We start from the raw sequence: 15,082 nt of genomic DNA on the forward strand, positions 1-15,082 counted from the left end.
TGAATGGCACTCAATGTCGCTGGACGAGGCTCCGAAGAACCGAGCGTCGCGCAGGTACCGAGTCGAGTGTCGAAAGGGCCAAAAGTTCCTTTCATGTAAGGTAATTAACTGCCGGGAACCGCCGACAAGCCCTTAACCCTCTCACGTGCAACCACTACCCTTCGTTTCAGCCACCCGTCTGTCTCGTTTTCTTAAGACGACCACCCCATTTCGTACTTGCATTTACTTTTCAGGCAGACTCTTGTTTCTCCCGAGTTTACGCAATTTAAACTTTAATCTAAAATGCTTGTACCCGAACGCACTGTAATTGTTAGGAATTTAAAAAAAACGGGGAACGCTGGTTATTACGGTTAAGGGAGTATTTGAAAACGGAAGATCTTATCACAGAAATTTTCTTTTCATTTATTTAAGATAGACTTTATTTTTAGGAATCATTTTTTTGTCTCTTCTGAGGCTACCTATATGGTACTCTCTTATTTGGTGTATAAAATTCTGCGTCTCAAGAAATTGTACGTTTTCTTTTAATCACAAAGATAACCATCTATGCTCCGAAGCAACGAAAGTCCGTTGTTCTCCTATTCTAGCAAACTTTAAAAGAATTCCCTCCACTTACCTTCCCTTATACTCACCTTCCCTCAATAAGACACGAACTTTCGCCATTAGTCACTGGCATTGTCAATTACACGAAGCGTACCTATTCAGTCTCACCTAAAGACAAACACTTTAAAACTACAAACTTTCTAAAAAAAAAACCCTTCGTTTTCCACCTCTTCCCTTGACTTCCATTACGAATCTAACCACTGCTTATTGAACCGAAGTCTTTATAAAAAATAAATATATACATATAATATTCCTTTAATCAAAGTATTTCTTCTTGACTACCTATGATCTGTTCCCACGTTTCTAGAAAAAGTACAAGTAGCTGCAGTAAAAAAAGACACTTGAAGAGTCCGTGTAGAAAACACTTAAGGGCCACAGTTAAAAAGATAACAAATTTTTTATTGGATAATTTTCTACGTGCCAGTGGTAATATTACGGTATACTTAGAATTTGATTTTCTACAAGGACTCTTCATTTTTGTACACCTGACACTGAGCAAACGGACTTGTGCACCGACCTACTTAATATTTACTGCACACTTATCAAATACAATTAAGAGAAGTCAGCAGGTGCATAGTAAGTGCATTCGCTTGTGATCAGCATGTGTAATCAAGTGTAAAGCGTGTCTAAACAAATACTCAGCAACCGTAATCGATGGATCTCGACGTCGGTACTTACGTACCTCTTCCAGCGTTAGCAACTCTTTCCAGATCAATTCACCGTCCGAAAAGATCATTAAAGAAGACGAACAGCTTGGAGGAAGAGACAAGTGGAGGTGCTTGGATGGAAGTTGGGGGCCATTATCGATGCAGTCGCAAAGATAACCTTCTCCCGGCGCGCAACACGGCTTTCGCTATTCGCGGAGCGATAAAGACTCCAGAGGGTACTTAGCGCGAATCAACAATTTCGCGGCGCATTTGTTTACGCGGACGCGCCGCCACCCGCAATATCGGTGGCCGCGTGCACGTCAAATAAAAGCATCGTCCATGAATTATTTTGCCGGCTAATTTCCCCGGTGGCGCATTGCTTGGATGCCTGCCTGAGGGACGCCGACTGTTTGTACACCGGCATCAAACTGACTTTATCAGAGTTAGGCTTGACAACGGCCATATAAAACTGTTAATCATGATTCAAGTTATAACACCGCGGCGATACCGGCCAGACACAGCTGCCGGAACGCTGGTAAATCGTTATAATGTGCTTGCACTGCGCGCTGAACGCTGCGTAATAAAATTCTAGCGAATTTCCTGATTTGCAATCGAGAAAGAATGCCGTTTACATTGAACGCAGCGGAGTAGATAAATTTTTCAAGAAATTTGTAATCAACGGGGGGGTTGAGAATGATTTCAGTGGATTATCACCGAGATTAGGTGTATGATGATTGATTAGTTTAGTAGATTAAGTGTAGGCGAGTTGAGAAATATTAATTATACTAAAGAAGAGTAGCAAAGATTTTTGCAAGTAAGCAAACTTGTTGGTGTAGCTGTTTACGAAGGAAATTGGCTTAATTGTTTGTTTTAATGTTGATTTTGGCACAAGTCTGTTGAGCAGCGCGTCGATTTCGACGTGAAACAGTCGTTTGAGGCAGACGAAACGCTAACCCCGACTGAAAGTCTACACGCAAACGTTTGCTCGACTAACTCTAACCCATCGGCTCTTTCCGCGAACGTGATATTGGGTCAACAAAAATATTTAACCCTCGCGGTGCCGTGACAAAGGTGATTTGTCCTCTGATGTCGACCTGCGCGTGGATAAGACGAAGGATTTTTATCTGTTTTCTTTCTGGCGGCTTGTAAGTAACTAGGCACATTAAAAGTCCAAGGAAATTGGGACGATGAAACGAACTTCTGAAAACGAAGGGTGCGTGGAAATATGGCAATTTATAGAGCTTCCTTATCTTACATTGCAAAATATATAGCGGAACAATGGAGAAAGGTCTATAGAGACGAAGGGTTTAACGACACACGAAGATTTACACATCTCCTCTATTTCCCTGTGCCTCGTGGCAAAAAACATGTATTTGGATTACAAAATAACGAGTACGACGATAAAAAAGAATATATACAAGTGTCCTAAAATTAAGATTTACCTTAAGGCTGCCGTCTCACTGGGCCTTGAATGTTTACGTACGCTCGCATAACCTAGGAAAAGTGTGTACGTATACGCGATGTAGTAAACAAACCGTTTCAACCGACTTTCGTCGTGGAATCGGCAAGAAGGAAGTTTTTGCGGGTATAGTTGCCTCTAGTAGACATCGGTGCAGGGTGGTCTGGTGCGTTCGAACGGTAATAAGCACGGTACGTTGAAATAATAATGAACTTATGAATCGTGTACTGACGACAGCTCGAAAAGCGACAGGATGAGGCTTCAAGGCTTCTCCGTCAGAGGCGTTGATGGTATATTTAAGCTAGTGATTCTCTAGGGAGTGATCGGCATAACCGCAGCCATTTTGGAACAAAACCGGAAATAACATAACCTAAACGTTTACCTATCTCTTTCTATCAGTATTTCTCTCTCTTTTTATCAGTATTTTTCTCTCTTTCTGTCAGTATTTCTGTCTCTTTCTATCAGTATTTCCGTCTCCTTCTTTTTTTACATTTTCTTGCTCTTTCTACTTCCGCTTTAGACCCCAATTCCGTCGGCCAATAGAAAACGCAGAACACATTTTTATATCACTACCTAGAGGATCACTAATTCAAGCTAGAGACACTGTAATAAGAGTCTGGACACGAGTAGGCCACTTTTTGCGAGAGGGAAAGAGATATACACCATTTCACTCTTAACCACTCTTAACAACTCTTACGTTTATGGCGGTATTTTACTATCTATTAATCTGAAAATGTGCATTTGGGTAGTAAAAAAATAATGTATATATATTCATAACATAACCTTTTTTGGCCACTTTTGATTGGCCCGCCATTTTTCATCTATTCTCGCTGATTTTAATCATGATTGTCATATAAAAATAAGTTTACTTCACGGAGGCGGGCATTATCCCATGGTGCCCAATTTTTGTAAGGAATATTTTTTAGCCATAAAGCTCGACGTATGGGACATTTGGGAAAAACTCTCAAAATATAACCCTTTTCTGAGGTGTTATTACAAAAGGGTGTTGTACATCCAACCATTTTGTATGAATCAATCGCAATTAGAATTTCTTGATGTACCTACGTATATACCTATTTACGTGAAGTAAACAGAAGTGAAATACCGCCATAAACGTAAGAGTTGTTAAGAGTGGTTAAGACTGAAATGGTATATATCTCTTTCTCTCTCGTGGGATTTCGATCAAACATGGCGGACAGTGGCTCGTGTCCAGACTCTTATTACAGTGTCTCTAATTGAAGCCACCTAGCACCAGCATTGGTTCAAATCCAAGCTAGCCGGTAAATGTAGAAAAGACATAGTTGCCGCTGCGTATGTAGAGTCGTATCGCGCTGTTGCCGCATTTCGCAGATTTCTGCGTGCACCGCGGGGTCGTTCTTAAAAAAAAAGATTTTTTTAATCGAAGGCCTTCATTCTTGAGGTCCCCCGAGGCCCGACACGTGTGACGTATCGCTGACCCGTCTAACCTGCCGCCTGGAGTTGCTAAGCGATGTACATATCACCGATTATGCAGAAACAGAATTTCACTATTTTTCATCGTGTCAATATGAAAGTGATTCTGCCGATTAAATTGACGGAAAATAATTTGAATCGGACTACTTTGAACGAAACGGGCTTTCAATTCTGCGAATAAATTTAATGTGTAATATCGTTAATAATTGTAGTTCAAATTACGCCAGGTTTGGTATCTTTCCATCTTCCCTTCCTACAATCCCGGATCCTCTAGCTTTCATTATTTCTAATGCTACGTTCAACGATGCTCTGACGCTACACGCAGCTCTCGTGTTGTATTCCTTCAAGACTTCTCGATAAAAAGATAGAACTCTGTGGCAACAGCGCGGTAGAGACAGAGAGAACAGAAGATGTGGCAGCTATGCGTCAAAAGTTAGTCTACACAGAGTGCCTGGAGATGTCACCTATGTACAAGTTCTTTTTATCGACCGCAGTAGTTTCATTAAGCTCCGTCTGTTTACTGGGGACGCTTCGATCGATTCGGCCCATAACAAAAATGAGACGGCAGCCTTAACACTGAATCTCGAATGGATTCGCGTGATCACGTCAGTTCCTAAAATACTACGGATATGTACTTAGTACGTATTGCACTTATCAGCTAAGGGATGCACGAGACTCGCGAGATTCGAATTCCAGTCCATCCGTTTCGAGACGAGAAGTTGGGAATAATTACGTTCGAGTAATTACTCGCACCTGCGATTCCATAAATGCGAGGGGAATCATACCGTGATAACGCTTACTCTGGCTTCAGTCTGGATTGAGAACGAAGGAAAGCGTTTCTTTTGATTTGTCTTCGGCCTTTCCGGAATCAAGGAGATCAGAGAGGCTACCCTCGCCAGATACTCTTCTCCATGACGAGTCGTACCAGCAACGACAACACCATGAGGAAGATGATGACGGCTGCGGCCACGAGAATGGCGCCATATCCTGTAAACAAGAAGTTGAGAATTTCCGATTAGTTAATAATCTATTTTTAGACACTTGTTTTCTTAGTTTCTTTTGGGTTGGATAGAAGGACGACTAATAACTCATACCATTCGCACGGTTTGCAACACTTCATTGCGGATATAACACACGGTTTAAGACCAGGAAATATTAAAAATATTACTAATTGAGGGAAATACAAGGCGCCAAAGTGGGCGCGGTGCGTCAAGACGGTGACCATCGTAAGTCGAGAACGGATCAATATTTTTAGTTGAAATTTTAACTGAACCTACAGAACCCTTTTCTCTACCAGGTTGAACTCGCTCAATAAGATCGCAGAACTGGGAAAGTTTTTATTAAACATTCTTTAAAGAATTATATCAGGAAAAATGTACAACCTTGGTATTTGTTAAATAACTTGACGATTTTTTGATAAAATTTTTCAATGGAATTCCACCTTATAGATTTTGAGTCGGAGAATATTTACAGACAACAGTTTTGATTTCAGATAAATCGTTCAACCAGAACCACCACTTTGACGAGTGCATTGCGCAGCGCCCACTTTGGCGCTTTGTATTTCCTTTGGCTTTTAATAATTTTAAGGTTCTCTGGTAAATGTGACAAATAAATATATGAAATATGAAAACTACAGTGACTTCTCTTGTTTATCGTCCGTGAATAGAATGATAGTAACAAATGTAACTAAATAAATGAATGAATAACGAACATAAATGGAAGCAGTAACGAGGACAATTATTAAATTGCCAGTACAGCGTTGAAATATAATAATACTGGTCAAACTATTTCACACATCTTCCGCCGCGATTATTTCTGAATTTTCCTTTTCAGCGTAGCCACCGTCCACCGTTCCCATTTCTTCCTTTTCCAGCGTTAATTGCAACGGATGCATTGAAATATAATGTAAAATTGTCGTCCGCCAAAAACCACGTCCCCTTTTGAGTAGCGTTTTCTTCCCCTTTTTTTTCGGCGGGAACAGAATGGAGTTTAAAGAGGAGCTCGCGGCTTTGAATTCGCGAGTGTTCGGTAACGAAGCAAAAGGCGTTTGTTTTCCGTTAACATTAAATAACGAATTTAATTTTAAATTGGAGCGAGAAGTCGGATAATGACACGCAGAGAAGGAAGGCGTGTACGTGTGTTTAAAAAACGAGGAGACAGAAGAAACGCGTGGCGATATTGTAAAGCGAACTGGACGCGTTCAGTCGTGTTACATTCACTGATTACAATTAAATATTTACGGTAATTTGAATTTTCCGCGTGGCGAAAGCTGAGCGTTGAAGATCTCGTTACACGCGATAAGCGTGCTCCAAACGATGGAAAATTTGATTAAAACCTGAAAAGAGTAGAAAAAAACACACACAACGCTCGACGGGGATTTTATTTTTCGCGCACTCCGCGTTCACGACGATTTATTCCCCCGTTGTCCTCGTTACCGTGATACAATCCCAAGAATGAAAACAGCGGCCAGGCGACGGCATACTGGGCGATTTAGAAATCGCAAGACAAACGAACTTTTCAACGGGCGACGCACAATTGCGCGTTCCCAAGCAATCCCAATTAATTACGCGGCGATCATCGTGAATCGCACAATTCCCTTGGGGCACGTATTCGTTACAGCGATGTCGGTTTCGTGGATGAATTTCGTGCCGAAAGTGGAACAGAAAAGTGGCAAATGGAAGTCTGAATATGTAATTAATGAGTCGACGAAACACGTCATTAAATGTGCATATATAAATGCCTGCATTTAACACGCTGCGAGTGATTTCTGTGAGGAAACGGTATTATGTTGGATAAAATTGTTAAAATTATAGGAATGATTAAACGAAGCCTAGCAGTTTTCTAAATAACAGTAATCCTCAAAGCATTTATCAAAGTGCAGCCCAACAGAAGTGACATATCAATGGCTTATTGCACAAATATAATGTTCGCTTCTAGTATTTTTTTTTAGAAAAACAGTTTTAACCCTCCGTGGTCACACCTTCTTATAATCACGAATTGGTCATTTTTGAGTTACCATTTTCGTATTTTTAAATCTTTTAACTTTTCAGTGATAATTGTACATTCGAAATGCTCTAACAGTCTTTTTCTAGTAACGTAAACTTTGATATTATCAAATTTGTAATTCAAGAACAGCAATTTTTCTCTATTGTTGAAAAAACGGTATTTTAATGCTTTTGTTTTTTTTTCGCGATAAATTCACTTTGGGAGTCATAAAGGCGCGACATTTAAACTCGAAAATTGTTCTTGGATTACGATACACCCCTGCAACCACGAAGGTTTAAAAATGCAAGGGTACCTTATAATTAAAAAAATACACAATTCCACTAAAAGCGGACAAACAATATTCCTGCAGTAGGTCACCAATATATCACTTCCTAATTTAGCTGCCTTCCCACAAGCACCAACAATCTTGCATTTCTCATCTTCAAAGTCTCTTTGCGTGAACCACGAACCACCTTCCCATAGCTATGTACAATAACTCCCCCACTTCCCCGTAGTTATCCGAATTCCCGGAAACCCGGCTCACCAGAATCCCCAAGAGGGCCCAGTAAACTTCCACTAAAAGTATGTGCGCGAGCTGAAACCTTTTCCTCGTCGTGCGGTCTTTATATATCCACGGAAGCGGCGGTCGAACGTTAATTACATTCAGCGGCGAGGGCAAATACGCCAAAGATGAGTGATTCGTAGGCCGTGCACGGAGCTCGAGCGATTCGAGGCGCGCCGCCCTCCGTACACAGTACTTACTCCGTGTCCTTCCGTGGCCGTCCTTGCTCGCGGAGATGTTATCCGTGAACGAGAGGCCCCTGTGCGGGAGCAGAGATCTGTGGGAGCCGAACTTGAATAGCCGGCAGGGCATTAAAGGCATGGAGATTGACGCGTGCTGCTGACCGTCCGCTCCCTCGGGATGGAAAGCCAAGCCGCCCGGCGTCGCCAGGGCCGGTTGGAAGGGCGCCAGTGGCACCTCCGCCCTGCAGGACGCGGCGTTGCGCGCGGAATACGGGATCCCCGAAAACTCGAACGGCCAACCGACGTGATTCGGTGGCGCGATCGCCGTGTAAGGCGGCGGATCGTCGTCGTTCCCGTCCACGTCGTCCACCACGATCGATGGCACCGTGGCCGGGCCATTCGATGGATCCCTCGCTGCGCCGCCTTCGATCCCCGAGCCCGCTGGCTGCTCGAGCAATTTCGAGGTGGGCAACATGCTTCGTGCGGAAACCACTTGGAGCTTACGGGCCTCACGCGGAGAACGTTTCAGAGTACATTGGGTTCGTCGGGTTCGGTGGCCCTTTGTGGCGGACGATTGATTCTCTTTCTTCCGTTCAGCTCATCGCCGACCTGTAATTGGAGATCGTTGTAGTATGAGAGGAACGATTTCAAGCGGGCAGAAGGACGCGCGATCAAATCCCGAGGGCATATTTTAGCATATTTTAGGTACACAGTTGGTGATTTATTCTAGCGCGGTGGCAATTGGCATTGGCTGAAACGGAAAAGGTTATATCCTTCTTCCTGACGACGTTCAATGTCGGCCACCTGCCTGGTGCTTAACAGCGCAAACACAGATTGACCTCGGGCACGGAATACCTTCTATCGAATATCATTTATAGAATTTCCTGAGAGATACTGGCTTCGCTGATCACGAAGACGAAGTAAACGCTGGGACACTGGTGGGGTTTGTGCAAACGTGTTGCACTTAGTTAACAAAAGCACCTTAACTCGAACAAAGGAGTGAATAATTTAATAAAGTCCACCGAGGAAAAAGCTTCTCCACGGTTCGTTACGAATGTCTAATTAACTGCACAATTTGCTCGAAACACGGCCACTTGAATAAGTCGACGGACTGTTCTGCGTGCACCGTCGATTAAAGGTTAATGAAGCTGTTTTCAGGAAAAGTGCTTTCATTTCAATCTGCAACGTTACAATCCGGTCAATGTTTATTGATACAGCCCCCCACCCTCCCCACACATTGATACCTGCGATTTCCCTTGCAAATGCGTTGCAATTAAAGAAACAATCGTTCTGTTATTGTAAGTGCACCGATGCATTATTGCGACTCGGCACTCGCATCGCAATGCAACGAGCCAGAACTCGTTGTTATTCCCCGTCTGTCCGAGTCACGAAAATAGCAACGTTCGTCAAATACCTGTTTCGTCGAGAATTTTCCATCGTCCTCGTTGGAACAGTTAAAAATACCTCGATCTTATATTTTTCCTCTTAATGCCCCTCATTGGACCGTGCACCGCAATTGTTATAAGTATCGATTGACCCCAGCGTATCTTCGAACGACACAACGAGTCAACTTTCAATGCCGGCTGGATACTGAATTAAACGCGAGTGACCTTTCGTTTCGGGGCATGTGCTGGCGTGGGACGGGGCAGGAGAGAAGAAGAAATGACGCAGTGAATGACCTCTAAACGTGACGAGTGGCTATCCAGAGATTGGGCTTGTTTTGCAAGGATCAGGATGCCGGTTTAATTCATGCAGAAAATGGGTCCGCGGTCGCCAGTGGGCAGGCTGAAGATGTAACGTGACGTGTATATGTAGAGGCTGAGGCTTCGCGCCACATCCGTTTTTGGGAGGCTTGCGTAATTTGTCTACGGGGCGACTTGACATGCTTCAATGTCAAGGACAGTTGGGCAAGCCCGAAATACCGGATGCCAGTACGTTGCTGGAACGTTAAGGCAACGGTGAAGACTTTCATCTGCGAAGGATAGTCACGTACCATTACCGTTCTTAAGGAGGTATTCTACCCAAAAAATTGATTTTTTTTATTTTATAATAGTTTAGGGTTGCGAAAATATGTCCATAAAATATTAAGGTGAAATTCGTAGAACTCCCAGAGTTATAGGGGCTTAAGGCCGCAGCGTGCCACGTAATCGTTCCCTCGATCCTTGTATCTAAAGAGGCTATGACTGCCAGCAGAGAAGACAGAGCTGCCCGAAATGAATTTTTTTAAGCTGAGGAAGGTTTCCTCTACGGTCCTGGTACAGCAGATTAGGGATAAGTAAATTATGAAGAACTTTAAACGCGTTTTTCTCGAAACGATTTTTTTAAATCGGGCGCACATTTTTCTCAAAAACTACTGGACCGATTGAGCTAAAATGTTACACACATTCAAAGTGAATGTGTACCTATAGCCCGAACTAGAATTGTATCAATAGTTTTAATACAACCTCCCCCACACCTTGTTTTAGCTCAAGAAAAGTGGAAAAAAAAATATAAATTTTTAAACAGCTGCGAATTCGGTAACAATGTCCGGACTTAGTTACATCTAGTTCGGGCGATAACTACACTCACATAGTTTAAAAAAATCTTTGGGAATTTCGTTTCAGTTGACTAGGACGGCCGCAATTCGTGCGCCTGATGGGGCCGGTATTTGATGACATGACCTGTACTTCGGCGTGTAACTTGTACAAATTTCTATAGAATGCATTCCAAAAATTTTTGTTGATTGTTCAAACACTACTAAATATGCGGGCAAAACCCCTGCCCTGTAGGCGCGATAGGTTTTCCAGAATTAATTTCCAAATATCACCTTCAAAAACGAGTGTCTAGACTAGAATACCCCCTTAAGGAGTCTTCCTACTTAGTGTAACGGCTAAAAAAAAATTAATTTTTCGGGAATTAAAAAAAGAAACAGCTGTTGCACGTATCATTTTGCACGTTTGTAGTTTTATTCTATCATCTTTTAAGACTTTAAACAAAATTTGTAAGTAAAAATATTCGTTTATAGTGGAATAGGAGGAGCATTGTGAAGAGAATAATATCCTTTTGAATGCCAGGCCTGTTTGAGAAAAAAACGAACGTCCGATCCACTTCAAATATATCAGACATACGCACTTAAATAGTAGACGTTACTTTATCGTTCAAAGAGAATTTTGCAAATACTTGAAAAATTGAATCACTACGGTCAACAAAACCATAATTTTTTTTGCTAAAATCGAAAAAAAAATTTTAACACGTTGCCATTTCTTTGTTTGTTGCTCCTATTCCGCTATAAATGGATATTTTTACTTACAAAACATTTGTTATAGTTTGAAAAGGTGACAGAATAAAGCTACAAACGTGCAAAATGATTCGTGCAATACTACTTAGTTTCTTTTTTTAATTTCCGAAAAATTAAGTTTTTATCAGCTGTCACACTAGCAAGACCCCTTAATCCTAAAGATTTTGTGAAACGTAAGGAGTAACACAGGTGATTACGATAATGAGTTCTTCGTAAATGTTACCACTGCATGTAAACAATTCAATTTCTTCGACTGTTCATTTCATACATTTAAATCTAAAGTCATCAATCATATTTGTAACTAGCTGCTAGTTTCTTTATTTTAGTTTTGTGTTTGTACCTTTATGTGCTTTCTGCTTCTACTTTATTTACGTATTACCCGTATAATTATTTCTCTAATCCGCGCTTCATTGCTCAGTATATATTATTGTTTCTTGTATTTTTCAAAGAGTTTCCGTTCAACTAAACAAAATAAATAAATATTTCCCTAAGATCAATTATTTTTCGATCATTTTAACTTTCATTGAGCACAGGATGCATTCTTTTCAATTTATTTCAAATGCTCGCTGAATACAGAATAATAAGTGTGATTAATATAAAGGATCTATAAGTGTTTACATGTAACACTTTCAAACCACTCATCGGAAAATTAGCATTTGGGAAGAAATCATTACGGGTCTATACAGCTGTTCAGATATTCAGCAGCATGCATCAATTACACAAATCCACATCACCAAGTCAATACGGCATCATGATTGAGTCAGCAATAGCATACGTGAATACAAGATGTTTCAAAATGGTTGGTCAACCTTTTCAGCACGAATTCTGTGCACCATAACAGGAACACAAGTTTATTCCAGCGTGCGACTAGAAATATGTATCCAGTGTTCGAGTTACATTCAGGAGAACTACTCTGCAATAACTACTGCAACTCCGTAAGTAGATTAAGTGCACGCGTGGGCTGTCTGACCGTGGACTACCGAATCCACTTAAATAAACTCTTGCGCCACTGTTCTCACTCTTATCGTTACATGACACTTCGCGCAGTTGTTGTGAATTCTGTGAAATCCTCTTGATTACAACTTGCAAGAAACACATCTCGAGCCACACATGTACAGAAACCTTATCTTCTTCTTCTGACAGATCTGTCACGAGCGAGCTGCGCACAACTTCTACGCTCAAAGGAGAAAATCCCTACCGACCAGGAACGGTTGAATTCAATTAACAGAATCCTCAGATCCTCATTACGACAGTGATAATTAGAGAACTTACGAACAAACTTCTCCCTCGCAAGTGATACAATTATCATCGTAGAATCCAAGTCAACCACCAGAAACCTGAATAACAGAATCCATTCGCAAACTTCCGACGAACCATCGCGAAGCCAGAAGACGCTCCAATTACCATCCCGAGCCACGTAGGAAGACCATGAACGTGTTAACAAACATAGCGAAATGGGGAACAGTTCCCAGGACAGTCTCCCGGCACTCACCGTTCACGTTCCGCGGCTAGAACCACGTATCCACTACACGCCGTGCAGATACACCAAGACGTCGATGGAACACGTGTCCAGCAACCGAGCCACGGTGCACCGTAACGTTCAGAGCCGTCGAACAACTGGTCCCCACGGTGGACACATTTCGCGACGGCCGGGCGCCGATATAACACCGCGCGCGATCAACAGGTAGCGATTCACTGGAAGTTTCCGGAGCCGGTGGCGTGGCCCGCCCGCCTCAAGACTAAAGGACGGATTCGGTGTCGTCCTCGATCCTGAATCCCGCTGGTGGAAGGCAGCTGGGTAACGCTCCTCGGTCCTCTAATCGCGGCACACTGACGGGGCAGCCGCGAGCGAGCGAGCGCGAGTCGCTCGTGTCCGCCACCTTTCCCGGTGTCCCTCGCGGCATTTCTCCATGTCGGGGTGCCGAGCGACAGGCCCGTGTGCACGCTCGTGATCCGAGTCACGACCAAAGGTGGCCCCGCGTCACGTGTAAACGCCCGATCCGGGAGACGATGATGACAGAGCCGCGACCGTGCGTTGACAGCGGGCCCGAGGTCCGCGCGCTACCCGTCTCGGCCAATCGCGCCTCCATCTTGCCTGCCCACCTCCGCTCCCTCGAGAATGTCGAGGACGTCGGACGCTCAAGGTCACAGGCACGTTGCCTTTTGGAGCGGTTCGTCAGTGCCTCTGGCGCACCGTGGTTCTGGAAAGCTGACTCCGCGAGTGCACACGAGGGATTTGGTTCGATGGCGTTTTGGTTTACGAGCTTTGGAGTTGTGGGATTCATTTGGGTGTTGCGCGCTTGGTGGGAGGCATGTAGGTGTGGTATAATGTTTGTTGATTTAGGGGAGTAGCCTGAGGATGAGTAGATACTTGCGTAACTTTGGTAAAATTGATGATATGGGGTAAGGAATTTACAAAAATGAGATGAACGCTTTTCGGTACTGAAGCGTGACTCATTCGTGACGATCTGAAGCTGGGGATCCACCTGGCAGGTAAGCTAAGCTATGCTATACTATGCTATGCTAAGTTTTAAAAAATTAGCATCAATACATCATTAAGGCGGGGATCCACCTGGAAGCTAAGCTAAGCTAAGCTAAGCTAAGCTAAGCTAAGCTATGCTATGCTATGTCTGGCTGTGCTATAAAACATAAATAAGTATAGCACAGTTTATCTTAGCTTTTGGTGGAAATGGTTCCATAAGTATGCATTGAAGTTAATTTTTTTAAACTCAGCATAGCATAGCTTAGCTTAGCTTTCAGGTGTATCCCCGGCTTAAGGATGCATTGAAGCTAATCTTTTAAAACTTAACATAACATAGCATAGCATGGCATGGCATAGTATAGCACAGTTTAGCTTAGCTTTTGGTGGAAATGGTTCCATAAGTATGCATTGAAGTTAATTTTTTTAAACTCAGCATAGCATAGCTTAGCTTAGCTTTCAGGTGTATCCCCGGCTTAAGGATGCATTGAAGCTAATCTTTTAAAACTTAGCATAACATAGCACAGCATGTCATGGCATAGTATAGCATAGGTTAGCTTAGCTTTCAGGTGGATTCCCGGCTTGAGCCTTGGATAAATCTAAATCTGTTTATTTTCTGTTTCACTTAAACTCGTCACGCCAGTGCAGCCGTGCTAAGCCAAAAGTCATTGCTGTCAGGTAGCGCAAAGATACTTTGTCTACATGTATATTAAATTTCTCTCAGAATCACCTTCTGACCAGATACGCTTATTTGAATTAACACGGCAGTGTGCAGGTGAGCCGAGGAATGGCGAGGACTAGTAAGCATAGGTCAGGGGATGCTTGAAGTGTAATCGAGCAGAACTTATCAGTTCCAGTCGCCAAGAGCTAAAAGACGATACAGTTGTTGGAATGAAGCAAGCTTATTTTTGTTGCGACAGATATTTTAAATGGATTGCGTGTGTCGCTTGTTATGTTTATCGTTCTTACTCAGCGCGCTATTTTTATATGCAGTGGCTGGAGAACCGTCAAATTATGTAATTATCGTGTGATACATCAGCGCAATTGATCACGCATCGCCACCGGGCATGCATCAACGCATCAATACCGAGTGAAACTGGGTTGAGGCCAGTGTTTAATTCAACAAACTCTCGCGCGACGTGACAAGAAGGATTTCCACCGACTGTCACGAAATTTCGCGTTTGAAATTCACTTGCCCGGCTGTCGCTTGCCCGCTAAATGCGAGCACCGCTGGCAAATATCATTTTCATAATGTATACCGATAATATTTCAAAGAAGCGCGTGTCGACGGATGATAAACCTGTTCAGCGTCCCTGACAACGTATCCATCTTAACCAACGGTATCTCACCGTGCATGGTGATTAATCAGTACCACTTCAGCTACTCACACTAATAAAACGTCATTTTCAAGGCTGCATTCGTCTCTACACAGATCATTA

General features: G+C 42.8%; 1 protein-coding gene across 2 annotated transcripts in view; it reads right to left on the reverse strand.

Moving 5' to 3' along the window:
- Positions 1–8,263: 8,263 nt before the first annotated feature.
- LOC143374420 (farnesol dehydrogenase) overlaps positions 8,264–15,082 on the reverse strand; it is a 100,674-nt gene continuing 93,855 nt past the window's right edge. For both annotated transcript variants that reach the window (XM_076822584.1, XM_076822592.1), the window contains exon 6: positions 8,264–8,496. In XM_076822584.1, the coding sequence (XP_076678699.1) occupies positions 8,413–8,496 (84 nt within the window). In that variant the 3' untranslated portion in view covers positions 8,264–8,412. The remainder of the gene's footprint in view (positions 8,497–15,082) is intronic.

The sequence above is a fragment of the Andrena cerasifolii genome, chromosome 1 (assembly GCF_050908995.1).
Source record: "Andrena cerasifolii isolate SP2316 chromosome 1, iyAndCera1_principal, whole genome shotgun sequence".
Classification (NCBI taxonomy): Eukaryota; Metazoa; Arthropoda; class Insecta; order Hymenoptera; family Andrenidae; genus Andrena; species Andrena cerasifolii.